The sequence below is a fragment of the Poecile atricapillus genome, chromosome 35 (genome assembly GCF_030490865.1).
Source record: "Poecile atricapillus isolate bPoeAtr1 chromosome 35, bPoeAtr1.hap1, whole genome shotgun sequence".
Lineage (NCBI taxonomy): Eukaryota > Metazoa > Chordata > Aves > Passeriformes > Paridae > Poecile > Poecile atricapillus.
This window is the reverse complement of record NC_081283.1, coordinates 1,571,075-1,583,232: the sequence shown is the minus strand read 5'-3', so window position 1 is coordinate 1,583,232 and position 12,158 is coordinate 1,571,075. Positions and strand designations below refer to the sequence as shown.

Below are 12,158 nucleotides of genomic sequence, written 5' to 3'. Positions count from 1 at the left end.
GTGCCGGGGGGGGGGCACACTCGGGGGGGCTCCGTGGGGCGCAGATGGAGCCGCTCCCATCGCGGGGCAGCCGCGATCGCTGCTCGGTACCGGTTCCCGTGGGGAGGGAGGGAGGGAGGAGGCACGGCGGTACCGGCTCGCTGTCGGGCGGCTCCGGGGATCACGGGAAGGGGGGATTCGGGGGGGGTGCCCGGGGCGCGGATTGGCGGCGGCGGGGGCGCAGGGCGGGGCCGGCCCGGTGGAGCCATGACGTCACCGCCGCCGCCGGTCCCGCCCCGGTCCCGGTCCCAGCCCCGGCCATGCCGTCCCGGCCCCGCCGTAGCCCCCGGTGAGTCCGGTCGCTCCGCGGCGGGGGGACCGGGGGGTCGGGGCGCTCCTCGGGGGCACCGGAGGCGGGGGGGGGCATCCGTGGCCTCCGGGCACCGGATCGTGCCGTGGGAGGGTGGGGGTTGAGCCCGGGGGAACGGCGGGGGTGGCCCGGTCGGTGTTCCGCATGTCCCCGGGGCATCCCCGTTGTGTCCTCGGCTCTCTCCGCTGTCTCCGGTGCATCCCGGGGTGTCCCCGCTGTCCCCAGAGCATCCCGGCTGTCTCGGAGGTGTCCCCACTGCATCCTGCCTGTCCCTGGGGTGTCCCCAGTGCATTCCGGCTGTCCCCAGTGTCACCAGTGCATCCTGACTATCCCTGGTGTGTCCCCAGTGTCCCCGGTGCACCCCGGCTGTCCCTGGGGTGTCCCCAGTGCACCCCGGCTGTCCCTGGGGTGTCCCCAGTGCACCCCGGCTGTCCCTGGGGTGTCCCCAGTGTCCCCAATGCACCCCGGCTGTCCCTGGGGTGTCCCCAGTGTCCCCATTGCACCCCGGCTGTCCCTGGGGTGTCCCCAGTGCACCCCGGCTGTCCCTGGGGTGTCCCCAGTGCACCCCGGCTGTCCCTGGGGTGTCCCCAGTGCACCCCGGCTGTCCCCGGTGCATCCTGACTCTCCCTGGGGTATTCCTGGTGTTCCCTCTGCACCCTGACTGTTCCTGGTATGTTCCGACTGCATCCTGACTGTCCCTGCGGTGTCCTCAGTGTCCCCTCTGCATCCCGGCTGTCCCTGGGGTGTCCCTCACTGTCTTCCATCCCACCCGCCGGTCCCCAGTGTTCCCAGTACTCCCCAGCTGTCCCCTGCATGTGTCCCTGTCGTCCTCACCACATCCTGACTCTTCCCAGTGTCCCCACCGCATCTCTGGCTGTCCCTGTGTGTCCCTGGCGAGTCCCAGCTGTCCTCGATGTGTCCCTGCACCCCGAGGCTGTTTCTCTAGCACATCCCACTTGTCCCCGGTGTATCCCGGCTGTCCCCAGGGTGTCCTTGCTGTCCCTGGTGCGTCCTGGCTGTCCCTGGACTGTCCCCAGCGTGTCCTGGCTGCCCCCAGAACAGCTCAGCAGGGTTGGGGACACTCGGGGCTGTCATCCCCTGTCCCTGGGCTGGGCATGGGGACCCTGGTGTGGGGCAGGCCGGGGCCAGCCCATCACAGCCACGCTGGCACGTCCCGGGCTGCGCTTTGGGCACGTGCCGTGTCCCCACGCCGTGTCCCCACCGTGTCCGGGCCAGCGGGGACCCAGCGGCCGGGGGGTCCTGGGGAGGGGATGCGGGCTCTGGGTGGCCCTGGCTGTGTCCCCCTCCCCACGGGGACCCTCGCGCTGCCCCCGCGGGGCCCCAGGCTGGGGGAGGGGAGGCCGCGCTGTCCATCTGTCGGGGCCCCCCCCGGCTGTGCCCGCCGGGGGCTTGGGGGGGCCGCGGGCTGCTCTTCCCCTCCAGACAGAGCCTCACTTCCCCCTGTGACGCAGCCGGAGCCGCCGGCCCCGGGGCCGCTTCCTGCGCGGGGGGCAGGCGAGGGGCCCACGGGCACCTCAGGGACAATGGGGACCACAGGGACCCGCGTGGGTTCGCCCCACGGGCTGCAGGGGACGGGGACGGCACGTGTGAAGTCTGCCCGTGCCCCCCCAGACCTTCCCCTGGTCCCTCCATCACCCCCAGACCCTCTTCTTGTCCCCCGCATCCCCCCCAGACTCTCCTCTTGTCCCCACCGGGCTCCCTCGTCCTGCCGAGCCCCCCAATCCCTGCCGCGGTGCCGTGGGCTCCGGGTGAACCGGGGACGCGTGGCCCCGTGTGAACCCCCAAACCCCAAACTTCACCCTCGAGGGGCGGGGGGTGGAGGCCACGGCCGGGGGTCACGGCTCGGTTCCGCGTCTGCAGCCCCGGGGGGCTCCCCGAGGGGTCCCCGGGCTCCGGGGAGTCCCTCCAGAGGGTGCGGGATGCCCTGGGGGGATCCCTCTGTGCTCTGCGCTGTCGCTCCGGCGGTGCCCGGTGCCTCGGGGGGATTCCCGGTGCTTCCTCTCCCGGGATAACTCCCGGTGTGCCGGTGCCGCGGCTCCCGGGGGCCCCAGCGCCGGTTCCCCGGGGCTGGCGCTGGCGGAGCCGCGCACCGGGGGAGGCGGTGGCTCCATCCCGGCTCCTCCCCGGCCGCGGTGGGAAGGCGGAGCCGCCGCCGCCGCCTCCCAACAATAGCGCGGCCGGGCCGGGCCGGGATGGAAACGCCGCCGCCGCCGCCGGGACCGGCCCCAGGGCCGCTCTGAGCCGAGCCTGGCGGCGCCGCCGGGAGCCCCGGGCGTGAGTACGGGCCGGGGCCGGGGCTCGGCGCAGGGACGCGGTGGCACCGGCGGCGGGGGGAGCCCGGGGTGGAGCGGGGGTGTGCGGTACCGGGGGGGCCCGTCTGAACGCCGGGGGTCCTGTGCACCGGGGCTGCGCATCCCGGTGCCCCGGGGCCAGGGTCAGCCCCGGGGGTGCTGCATATCTCGGTACCCCGGAGGTGCTGCACATCCCGGTGCCCCGGGGCTGGTGCCAATTCCGGTCACAGTGGTCCTGCGCATCCTCGTAACCCTGTGCCGGTGGCGGGCCCGGTCCTTGGGGCACACCGGTGCCCCGGGGTTGATGCCGGTCCCCTCCCAGTGGTGCTGCACATCCCGGTGCCCCAGGGCTGGTCCTGGTCCCGGCCCCGGCCGTGCTGTGCATCCCGGGGCCGATCAGCTTCCCCGGTACCACCGGGAAGGAGGTGGGCAGCAGGAGGGGTCCCTGCGGCTCTTGGAGCCCCTGGGGTCAGGACTCGCCCCTCGGGGTCTCTCCAGCCTCCATCCCCCTCCTCAGCCCAGTTCTCCCTTGCAGGTGACGCCACACAAGGACAGGGCTGGGGACATCCAAAGCCAGGTAAGAGAGGGCCGGGCTGTGCAGGGCCTGGGGGTGCCTCGGGCCAGGTGCCTTGGGCCAGGGGCCACCAGGATCCCCGTGCTGATGCATTTTCCCTGCAGCTGTGATGTCGGAGAGCGTGGCCGAGGCGCCGGGAGCCGGGAGCCCAGCAGCGCTGGGTGAGACAGGCACCAGCCATGAGCTGCTGCAGCGCCTGCGGGAGCTGGAGGTATGCAGGAATGGCACCTCCAGGACACAGGACCACTGGGCAATTGTGGCTGGTGCCACCAGGCAGCCGTGGCCACTGAAGCCGTGGCCATGGCCACTGCTCAGCCAGTGCCAAAAGCCAGCCGTGGCCAGTGCCGTGGAGCCCAGTCTGGTGACTGGTGACCAAGCTGGTCACACTTTCCAGCTTTCCATGGCCCTTGTGTGCCACTGCTCCTGGGGCAGCCCCATCCTGCCATGTGTGGGCCCTGAGTCCCACCAGGAGACAGGATCTGCTTGGTGCCGTGGGAATGTGTCCCCTGAGCTCTCCCTGCTCTGTTCTAGGCAGAGAACTCAGCCCTGGCCCAGGCCAATGAGAACCAGCGGGAGACGTATGAGCGCTGCCTGGACGAGGTATCAGAGAACACCCACACACGTAGCACACGTGTGCACACGTGTGTGCTGGGGCACGAGGCTGAGTGTGCCCTGTGCCCCACCCCACACCTCCCCTCTCCTCCCCAGGTTGCCAACCATGTGGTGCAGGCGCTGCTCAACCAGAAGGTGGGTGTCGGGAGGGCAGGAGGGTGCCAGGGGGCTGGGAGGATGCTGAGGGGCTTTGGGGTCCTGGCTGACCCCCCACACCCCGGCCAGGACCTGCGTGAGGAGTGCATCAAGCTGAAGAAACGTGTCTTCGAGCTGGAGCGGCAGAACCAGGTGCTGAGCGACCTGTTCCAGCAGAAGCTGCAGCTCTCCACTGGGTCCCTCCCTCAGGTGTGCCTGGGGCTGCATCCGGGCTGGGGGGTGGGCATGGGGCAGAGCCCCCCCTTAAAGCTTAACCCAGCACCTCTCTCCTCTCCAGCTGCCGCTGCACCCAGTGCCAGTACCCCCAGATGTCCCAGTCACCCCCCAGCCAGGCTCTGCTGAGCAACAGCCGCCCCCGCTGCTCCCCGGCCTCTGTCTGTCCCTGCCCGAGGTGGGTACCGCTGTTCCCAACCCCTTCCTGTCCTAGTGTCCCCCTCTCTGGGCTGTCAGCCCCTTCCCCTTTGTCTTTTCCCAGTGTGTGGTGTCACCAGGCCTGTGTGGTGTCACAGGCCCACAGTGTCCTGTCCTGTCCCCCTCCCTGGATCTCTGGTGTCCCCATCCGTGTGCCTATGGCATCACACTTTCAGCAGGGTCTCTGTCCCTGAGGTCCCTGTGGTGTCACCTCTCCAGGTCCATGGTGTCCAGCTCCCCAGGCCCCTCCATCTGTGATGCCTCTGGCTCCAAAGCCCCAGATGTCCCTGTCCCCATTGTGTCCCCATCCCAAAGCCTATTGTGTCCTTCTGTGTTTCCAGAGTGTCCCCCTCTGGTACCAGGTGGCTCAGTGCCAGGTGCTCACAGGGTGACAGTGCCCGGTCCCCACAGGTGCTGCCACCGGTGCCATCGGGCAGCCCTGGCCTCAGCCCTGGTGCCCCACCCCTGGATGCCCTGTCCCCCTTCTTCAAAAAGAAAGCCCAAATCCTGGAGGTGCTGCGCAAGCTGGAGGAGACAGACCCGCTGTTGGGGCCCCCCCCGGCCTCCCCCGGCTCCCCCGAGCCCTGCGCAGCCCTGGGCTGGCCCCCTTGCCCTCTGCGGGGGCCGGGGGCTGCGGGGGGCTGGCGGGGGACCGAGGGCAGCCCCTGCTCCTCGCCAGAGGAAGGGGGGCCGCCTCGGGGGGCTCTGCTCAGCGCCTTGGCCGAGCGGCTGCTGCGAGGTGAGGGCGGGGGCTGCTGCCGGCGCAATGGGGAAGCCCCCGGGGGACCCCCCCGGCAGCGGCGCGGGGAGCACCCCGCCTTCCTGGGACTCTACACGCCGGGCGAGGAGAGCCCCGAGGGGGGCTTCACCCCGCTCTCACCTGGGGGGGTCCCCAACCCCCTGCCCTCCCCCACCAAGGTGCTCAAACTGCCGCCCCCCCCCGGGGGGCTGCGCCTCAGCCCCCAGCTCGCCCACCCCTCCAAGATCCCCTGTCGCGGTGCCCACCCCGAGGCCTCACCGGCGCTCAGCCGCCGCCCATCCCCCGATGCCCCCCCAGAGCCCGGCTCCACCGAGCCCCCCGCCTTCCCCCACCCCCGCACCTTCGAGGGGGTCGAGCAGCCCCCTGCGCCACCGGCACCCGCGGCCGGCGGGGAACGAGCGGCCGCTTCCCCCCCCAGCTCTCGCCGTGCCGCGGGGGGCTCGGCCCCCTGCCGCCGCCCTGGCAAGAAGCCCCCCGAACCGGGCTACCTGCCCTTCAAGGAGCGCCTGGCCGCCCTGGGCAAGCTGCGGGGGGCTGAGGGCCGCGAGCCGCCTGGCCCCGGGCGGCCCGAACGGGGCCACGGGGCCGAGCTGCGCCCCCCGCCCCGGGGGGGTTTGGGGGGCAGCCTGAAGCACCCCGAGCCAGCGCACGGCGCGGAGCCCCTGGCCCGCTGCTACTCCTCCGGCTCCATGGGCGACCCCGGCAAGGCGGGGGGCAAGGGGCGCCCCGGCACCGGCCGGACCCCCGCACGGACCCCCCCCACGCCCCCTGCCAAGGCCTCCCGCAGCCCCCACGGCAGCCCCACCAAGCTGCCCACCAAGGCGGCCAAAGCCGGGGCACCGCGGGGCGAGGAGCCGGCGGGCGCCAAGGCGGGCGGGGGTGCCCACAAAACCCCCGCAGACCCCGAGCCCGCGGGGCCGGCTCCGAGCGCCGCGGGGCACTCGGCCATCGAGGAGAAGGTGATGAAGGGCATCGAGGAGAACGTGCTGCGGCTGCAGGGGCAGGAGCGGGCGCCGGGCGCCGAGGCCAAGGGCAAGGCGGCGGGGCTGGCGAGCTGGTTCGGGCTGCGGCGCAGCAAATTGCCGGCTCTGAGCCGCCGCGGGGACGGCGGGCGCGGGCGCGAGTGGGCTGGGACCCCCGCACCCCTTCGCCGAGAGGTCAAGTTGGCCGCCCGCAAGCTGGAAGCCGAGAGTCTCAACATCTCGAAGCTGATGGAGAAGGCGGAGGATCTGCGGAAGGCGCTGCGGGAGGAACACGCGTTCCTGCAGGGACTGGCGCTGGAGAAGGGGCGTCCCCGTGGGCCCCCGAGAGGCCCAGGCCCCCTCCCCGTCATGTACCAGGAGGTGACGGCCGAGACCTTCATGCAGCAGCTTCTGGACAGGTCGGCTCCCACCTGGGTCCCCTCGGGGTAGGGGTGAGGGTGGGGTGTCCCCCTGATCGTTGCCTCCCCCGCAGGGTGGACGGGAAGGACGTCCCCTACGAGACCCGCCTGGAGCACAAGCGGGAGCTTTGTGACCTCCGGAGGGTCCCCCCCGACGCCAAAGAACCCCGGCTCTGCCGCCCACCCCGCAACGGCATCGTGGGACACCTGCGGGAGCCCTCGGACAAGGTGGGGACCCCCTGCAGCCCCCAGGGCTCCGCTCCGAGGGGACCCCGCAGCCGTTCAGCCTCTGCATCCCCGCAGGTGCCTGACGTGGGGCTCCGGGATGAGCTGCCGTCCGACGAGAGCTTGTCCGAGTCGGGGACGTCGCAGCATTTCGCTGGTGAGGAGGTGATGGGGAGGTTGGGGCGGAGAGGGGGCACCAGAGAGGATTCTGAAGGCCACTGACCCCTCCCGTTGTGCCGCAGCGTGTGGGTCTCTGACACGGACACTGGACAGCGGCATCGGGACCTTCCCTCCCCCCGACTATGGGGGGGTCCCCGCCAAGAGCACCCCCAAACCGCGGGGCCGCCCCGAGCCGCTGCCCGGGGCCGTGCCGGCCGCTGTCACCAAAGTGCCGCGCAAGGCCCGGACGCTGGAGCGGGAGGTGCCCAGCGCCGAGGAGCTGCTGCTGCCCGGAAAACACCGCAGCGCCCCGAGCTGCCGCCTCCCGGCTCCCCCCAGCTCGCACGGCCACCGCGCTGCGCCCCAAGGTGGGTGTCCCCCCCTCCATGCCGGGTGTGCACCCACCCTCGTTAGGGTGGGGAGATGGGGGGCGTGGGGGCCCTGCGGGTCAGCGCTGCCCCTCGTTGTTCCACAGACACCGGGGATGATGCCAGGAAGCCACGGCGTGTCCAGCAGAGCAAGAACTGGACCTTCCCCAACGCCAAAGCCTGCGGTGCTGCTGACCCCTTCGTGTGCCCCGCCGGGGGGCTGGAGGGGCTGCATCGGCCTGTGCAGGTAGGGGCACGTTATGGGACCCCCGAAATCCTGGAGTACCCCAAAGCTCCAGAAAGACACTGAAACTCTGGAGCAGGACCCCAAAACCCCAGCAGGACCCCAGACCCTCCTGCCCATGCTGTGGGGATGGAGAAGCCATGGGGAGCCATGGGGAGAGGATGTGTGGGGAGCACTGACCAGAGTTCCATGATCATTTCTCACATCCTCGTGTGACCCGCGGTGGGGGGAGGATTTAAAGCGCCCCTCTAATGTTTTGGTGAGGGGCTGCAGAGGTTCCCCACTACGGGGGGGTGATGGATGTGGGTGTCATGAGCAAAGGCAACCCCCCTGCCCACGCTGTCCCTCCCCAGGCCCCCGTGTGCAGCCCAGCAGGGCATCGGGGGGCATCCCCGGAGGCGCCCCCACCGCTGCCCCCTGCCCTGAGCACCAGCAGCAGCCGGACCCCCAGCGCCTCAGACGTGGGGGACGAGGGCAGCACGGAGGCGCGGTCCCGGGACGGGGGGCACGGCCCCGCCGGGCTGGAACACTCCGAGTCCCTCAGCGATTCGCTCTACGACAGCCTCTCCTCCTGCGGCAGCCAGGGCTGAGCTGCCCCGGCCCTGCTCCCACGTCTTCCACCCCCTCCCGCTGCTCCCCGCTCCTGCTCTGAGGGTGCTGCCTGGATTGGGAGTGTCCGGTGTCCCGTCGCTCCCTCTCCCGGCTCTCTCCATGGTGCTATGGCCCTGTACAGCCCCCGCTGATGGGTTTTTAACTCAATAAAGCCGCCCCCCCAGCCCGGGTTATTTATATACGTGATGGTGCAGCCGCTGTGTCCCCGCGCCCCAGCGAGGGGCAGATGGATGTGGGGATGGAGGGGCAGATGGACGTGGGGATGGAGGGGCAGATGGACAGGAGGGGCAGATGGACAGACGGACACAGGGGATGGAAAGAGGAGGACGAGAGTTTGGAGTTTGAGCGATTTTATTGAATCATCCCGGTGTACAAAGAGCGGAGACGGCGGGACTGGGAGCACTGGGAATGCCATGTCCCCACGGCCCCCTCCCAGCACACGTTCATTTCTTGGCACTGGTGCTGAAGGGGAGGCTCCACCAATGAGTTTGGCTGAGGGGGGGTCCCAACAACCCCCCGGGGGCTGATTTTGGGGCCTCATGGCCTCCCTGGGAAGGGTAACACCCCGGGTGGGGCTGGGGACAAACCTCCAAGGAAAGAGGACACGTGGGTGACCACTCCGAGGGCCACAGGCCGGGGTAAACCAAGGAGAGCCAAACTCCAGCAGGATCCACGAATTGGCTGTTTTTTAATCAAAAAAAAAAAAAAAAAAAAAAAAAAGCTGAACAAGAGAAAAAACCCACGAGGTGCGAAAGCTTCTGGCTGCTTCCTCGGCAGCAAAGCACAGCCCCTTTAATGACAGAGAGGAACAGGAGGGGACATGGGGACACAGGGGTGGCTCCGCCTCGGCCCAGAGCCGCTTCACTTCTTCTCCTTCTTCTTGTTCTGCAAGAGGAAAGTGGCCACGGTCACCATGGGCTCTCTGCCACACCACGGGGCAGCTCTGTCCCCCTGCCCTGCCCAGGGACCCTCACCCACCTCAGACATGCCCAGGATCATCAGGAGCTCCCGGAAGATGTTGACGAAGTCGAGGAAGAGATCAACGCAGTGCCTGGGGGAGGGAGGGATGGATGCTCAGGGGGGGCTGCCCTGCTCCCTCTGTCACCCCCCCCATGTCCCCAGCACCCACCAGATGTAATCCTTGTCCCCGCTCTCCGCCTTCTCAATGATGAGCTGCGTGTCGAAGAGCACGAAGCCGCACATGATCATCAGCGCCACGTACAGGTTGGCCTGCAGGGGGAAGAGAGGCGTGAGGTGGGGACAGTCCCCTGCTGGTGTCACCTGTCTGTCTGTCCATCCTCAGCAGGTGGAAGGGGACTCACCGTGAAGAGCCAGGTGGATCTCACAAAGGCGTTAATCAGGGAGGAGAGAAGCATCAGGGTGAGGCCAGAGAGCAGGAAACCTGCAGGGCGAGGGCAGGGAGTCAGGGCCAGGTGTGGGGAGCCCCCCACTCCCCACAGGGAGTCCCCAGCCCCCGAGAGTCCTCCCCAAACCCCTCTCACCTCCAAGGTAGAGGTAGCTGCGGCGCCGGGCGTACAGGGCGCTCAGGGAGAAGCAGGCAAAGATGGAGGCAGTGCCCAGGAAGGCAGTGGGGATGATGCTGGGGGGTGAAGAAAAGGGGGTCAGAGGGTTTTGGGGGAACCTGGGGGGCATCAGTGGAGGGAACAGGATCTGTGTGGCAGCTGGAGGTGGGGACAGGGTCTGTGGGAGCCTCTCCTACCTGGGGTTGATGGAGATGCACATTTGCAGGAGAGGTCCCAGATTGATGCCTGGAAGGACAGAATTGGGTATCATCAGAGCTGTTCTGGGGGGCTTCATCTGGCCCCTCTGCAGGATTTGGGGTCCCATGGGATGTGGGGGGTAGTCCCAGTGCCCACCTACCTGTGAGGAAGGCGAAGCCAACCAGCATCCCCAGCCGCTTCTGCTCGGTCTCACGGTTGTGTGGGGTGGCCGTGAGCCAAACCATGAGCCCCAGTGCGCCCAGGCCAGTCAGGAGCCCAAACTGAGAGAGGGAGAGACAGGTGAGGGCTGGGCATTGCCTCACCTGGGTGGTGCAGGGCTGGGGGTGCCACCTGCAGCCCTTCAAAGGCCCCTCACCTGGAAAAGATGGGTCACCACGTTGATGTAGGCGCCCGCAGCTGCCACAAACATGCAGAGGGCGAAGCTGCCATAGACCCTCTTCAGGTGCTCCTGGGTGGAGGCCGAGCTGTGGGTGAGGAGGGGGTGGTGAGGGGGGCAGGGAGGGCTGGCACAGCCCCCTGAACCCCCTGCCCTGCCTGTGTGTCACTCACATGTGGGAGAACTTGAAGAGGGCATCAAAGTTGATGCTGCGGTCGAAGACGTTCATGGTGCCAGGCTGGGATGGGCCCACGGCCGCTCCACAGGGCTGCAAGCTGCAAGGGAAAGCGGGGTCAGGAAGGATCTGGAGCCCACCCAAAGCTCCCAAACTTTCCCCAGGAGCCCCAGGATCTGTGGAGAGAGTGGCAGGAGCTGGGAGCTGCCAGGGCTCTGGAGTCCTCCTTGTCCAGCTGGTGCAAGCCCTGCCGGCTGTTGCAAGGCCAGAGGGCCCTGGGGTGTTGCAGGGCTGTTGCAAGGCCAGGGCGGTGCTCAGGGATCTGCAGCAGGGCTGGGAGCCCGGGGCAGCCCCTGAAGAGCGCCCGGTGCTGTGGGAACACTGCCGGCAGCTGGAAACGTCTTTGTGCCAGGTGACTATTAGTGCCCATAATGACGTCCCCAGAGGTGGCTCTGGCAGCGGGAGGCTCCCGGCAGGGCCTCCTCCTGCTCCTTCTCCTCCTCTTCCTCGCCCTCCTCCTCGTCCAGCCGGCTTGGCCGGCTCTGTCCCCTGTGGCACCTGGCAGAGCCCGACCTGCCCAGCCAGTGGCACGAGCCACCTGTCCCCAAGGGATGGAGGGGACCGAGCAGGGCCTGACGGGGCGTGGGATGGGGGCTCCAAGGGAGAGCCCAGGAGAGGCGCCCCACCCTGAACACCAACACAGCCAGGGGGGCACAGGGTACAACCCAGCACTGGGACAGTGACAGGGGTGGCACTGGACCGCTGCCACCCCTGGGCTGGTGCCACGGGGCCCCGGGGCAGCCGCAGGTCAGAGGGCAAGGCAGGGAGGAGGCGCGGCCATGGGGACAGTCCCCGGCGGCAGGGCTGTGTGTGACAGGGCTGTGACAGGGCTGTCACACCCCTCGGGCCCTACTGACAGCCGGTTCCATCGGGCAGGGCCCGGTGGGGTGCCGGTCCCGGGCGGGCAGCAGGAGCCGGGCCCGGGCCCCGAGCCGCCCTCCCCGCCCCCAGCGCCGCTTTCGCTTTCGCCGCTGCCGCCCCTGGCCGGCTCCAAGCGACCTTTACCCGCTGCTTCCCGCACCCTCCCACGGCGCTGTCCCGGCGCTCCCCCCGCCCCCGCCGCCCCGATCCCCCCCCGATCCTCCCGTTAGAACCGGGCGGAGACCGCCGGGCCCGAAGCCCTGCGCGCCCCCCCCGCCCCGGGGCCTGCTGGGGGCGGGGCCCCCCGGGCCGCTCAGGGCGAGTTCTAAGGGGTGTCGTGGGGATCTCCCGGGGTCCGCAGCCGCCCTGGGACCCCCGGGACTCCCCCGGGGCTGCCCCGGGCCGGCCCCGCCCGCGCCCCCCGCCCGCACCTGCGCCGCGTCCGCCGTCCGTGCCAGGCCGCGAGCTCTGCGCCCCGCCCCCGGCTCTCATTGGCTGAACCCCCGCGTAGTCCCGCCCCCTGCCGCATTCCATTGGCTCTCGTCAGCGCAGGGGGCGGGGCTGTTCTCCGGTCGCCGTCACGGTCTGGGCCGCGCCCGAGCGCCGCCGTTGGACGGGCAGCGCCCGCCCCCGCGCGCGAGCTCGGCGCTGATTGGTCAGCGTGGGCGCGGCCCGACCAATCGGAGCGTTCCGCTCGCTGCCGGCCTTTGGGCGCCCCCTGGCGGCGTCGGCGCGGGAGCGCAGGGCTGGGGCGGGACCGGGCGGGACCGGGCGGGGCGGG

At 70.1% G+C, this 12,158-nt stretch overlaps 3 protein-coding genes across 4 annotated transcripts; 1 reads left to right on the top strand and 2 right to left on the bottom strand.

Annotated features, from left to right (window-relative positions):
- Positions 1 to 1,502: 1,502 nt before the first annotated feature.
- Positions 1,503 to 3,046, bottom strand: LOC131590791 (basic salivary proline-rich protein 2-like). The gene is made up of 2 exons (XM_058861093.1): positions 2,170 to 3,046; positions 1,503 to 1,849 (listed from the first exon to the last, which is right to left on the bottom strand). The coding sequence occupies exons 1-2, from the start codon at positions 3,044 to 3,046 to the stop codon at positions 1,503 to 1,505; spliced, it is 1,224 nt and encodes a 407-aa protein (XP_058717076.1).
- On the top strand, positions 2,491 to 8,352 carry NCKAP5L (NCK associated protein 5 like). Its single transcript, XM_058861092.1, has 13 exons — positions 2,491 to 2,644; positions 3,197 to 3,238; positions 3,340 to 3,446; positions 3,767 to 3,835; positions 3,944 to 3,982; positions 4,073 to 4,192; positions 4,281 to 4,394; positions 4,826 to 6,555; positions 6,630 to 6,783; positions 6,859 to 6,937; positions 7,023 to 7,307; positions 7,415 to 7,554; positions 7,905 to 8,352. The coding sequence occupies exons 3-13, from the start codon at positions 3,345 to 3,347 to the stop codon at positions 8,139 to 8,141; spliced, it is 3,069 nt and encodes a 1,022-aa protein (XP_058717075.1). The 5' UTR covers positions 2,491 to 2,644; positions 3,197 to 3,238; positions 3,340 to 3,344; the 3' UTR covers positions 8,142 to 8,352.
- Positions 8,353 to 8,858: 506 nt separating this feature from the next.
- On the bottom strand, positions 8,859 to 11,957 carry TMBIM6 (transmembrane BAX inhibitor motif containing 6). Of its 2 annotated transcripts, XM_058861324.1 has the most exons (10): positions 11,809 to 11,954; positions 10,455 to 10,556; positions 10,261 to 10,369; positions 10,045 to 10,165; positions 9,884 to 9,932; positions 9,666 to 9,763; positions 9,486 to 9,565; positions 9,293 to 9,393; positions 9,142 to 9,214; positions 8,859 to 9,048 (listed from the first exon to the last, which is right to left on the bottom strand). In XM_058861324.1, the coding sequence occupies exons 1-10, from the start codon at positions 11,904 to 11,906 to the stop codon at positions 9,025 to 9,027; spliced, it is 855 nt and encodes a 284-aa protein (XP_058717307.1). In that variant the 5' UTR covers positions 11,907 to 11,954; the 3' UTR covers positions 8,859 to 9,024. The 2 variants fall into 2 exon arrangements, with proteins under 2 accessions (XP_058717307.1, XP_058717306.1); XM_058861323.1 differs by having other exon boundaries at positions 8,859 to 9,214; positions 11,809 to 11,957.
- Between the last annotated feature and the right edge of the window lie 201 nt (positions 11,958 to 12,158).

Bases quoted from the DNA above. Each gene is read 5' to 3' on its own strand.
- TMBIM6 (XM_058861323.1), bottom strand. From the start codon at position 11,906: ATGCGGCAGGGGGCGGGACTACGCGGGGGTTCAGCCAATGAGAGCCGG. The intron at 10,557-11,808 runs GTGCGGGCGGGG...TTTCCCTTGCAG, and splicing joins GGACGGCGGACGCGGCGCAG to CTTGCAGCCCTGTGGAGCGG. The intron at 10,370-10,454 runs GTGAGTGACACA...CCTCACCCACAG, and splicing joins CTCTTCAAGTTCTCCCACAT to CTCGGCCTCCACCCAGGAGC.
- NCKAP5L (XM_058861092.1), top strand. From the start codon at position 3,345: ATGTCGGAGAGCGTGGCCGAGGCGCCGGGAGCCGGGAGCCCAGCAGCG. The intron at 6,784-6,858 runs GTGGGGACCCCC...GCATCCCCGCAG, and splicing joins TGCGGGAGCCCTCGGACAAG to GTGCCTGACGTGGGGCTCCG. The intron at 7,308-7,414 runs GTGGGTGTCCCC...GTTGTTCCACAG, and splicing joins CCACCGCGCTGCGCCCCAAG to ACACCGGGGATGATGCCAGG.
- LOC131590791 (XM_058861093.1), bottom strand. From the start codon at position 3,046: ATGCACAGCACGGCCGGGGCCGGGACCAGGACCAGCCCTGGGGCACCG. The intron at 1,850-2,169 runs GTGAAGTTTGGG...CCCCCCGCGCAG, and splicing joins CCACCCCCCGCCCCTCGAGG to GAAGCGGCCCCGGGGCCGGC.